Source organism: Nematolebias whitei, chromosome 3 (genome assembly GCF_014905685.2).
Source record: "Nematolebias whitei isolate Nwh7 chromosome 3, NemWhi1, whole genome shotgun sequence".
NCBI classification, from domain to species: Eukaryota; Metazoa; Chordata; class Actinopteri; order Cyprinodontiformes; family Rivulidae; genus Nematolebias; species Nematolebias whitei.
Window position 1 is genome coordinate 24,151,942 of NC_056500.1, and position 297 is coordinate 24,152,238.

General features: G+C 58.2%; 1 protein-coding gene across 1 annotated transcript in view; it reads right to left on the bottom strand.

Moving 5' to 3' along the window:
- The window catches only part of kdm4aa (lysine (K)-specific demethylase 4A, genome duplicate a), a 42,605-nt gene that overhangs the window by 24,753 nt on the left and 17,555 nt on the right, over positions 1–297 (bottom strand). Inside the window, exon 10 of the mRNA XM_037674262.1 lies at positions 256–273. Within this exon, the coding sequence (XP_037530190.1) occupies positions 256–273 (18 nt within the window). The remainder of the gene's footprint in view (positions 1–255; positions 274–297) is intronic.

The following is a 297-nucleotide window of genomic DNA, read 5'->3' on the forward strand; positions in this document are numbered from 1 at the left end:
CTGGTCCAGGAACTCAGCAGCCTCTGGTGTGGCTTTGGACTGGTCCAAGAACTCCGCAGCCTCTGGTGTGGCTTTGGACTGGTCCAGGAACGCGGCAGCCTCTGGTGTGGCTTTGGACTGGTCCAGGAACTCAGCAGCCTCTGGTGTGGCTTTGGACTGGTCAAGGAGCTCAGCAGTCTCTGGTGTGGCTTTGGACTGGTCAAGAAACTCGGCATTCTCTGGTGTGGCTTTGGACTGGTCCAAGAACTCTGCAGCCTCTGGTGTGGCTTTGGACTGGTCCAGGAACTCAGCAGCCTC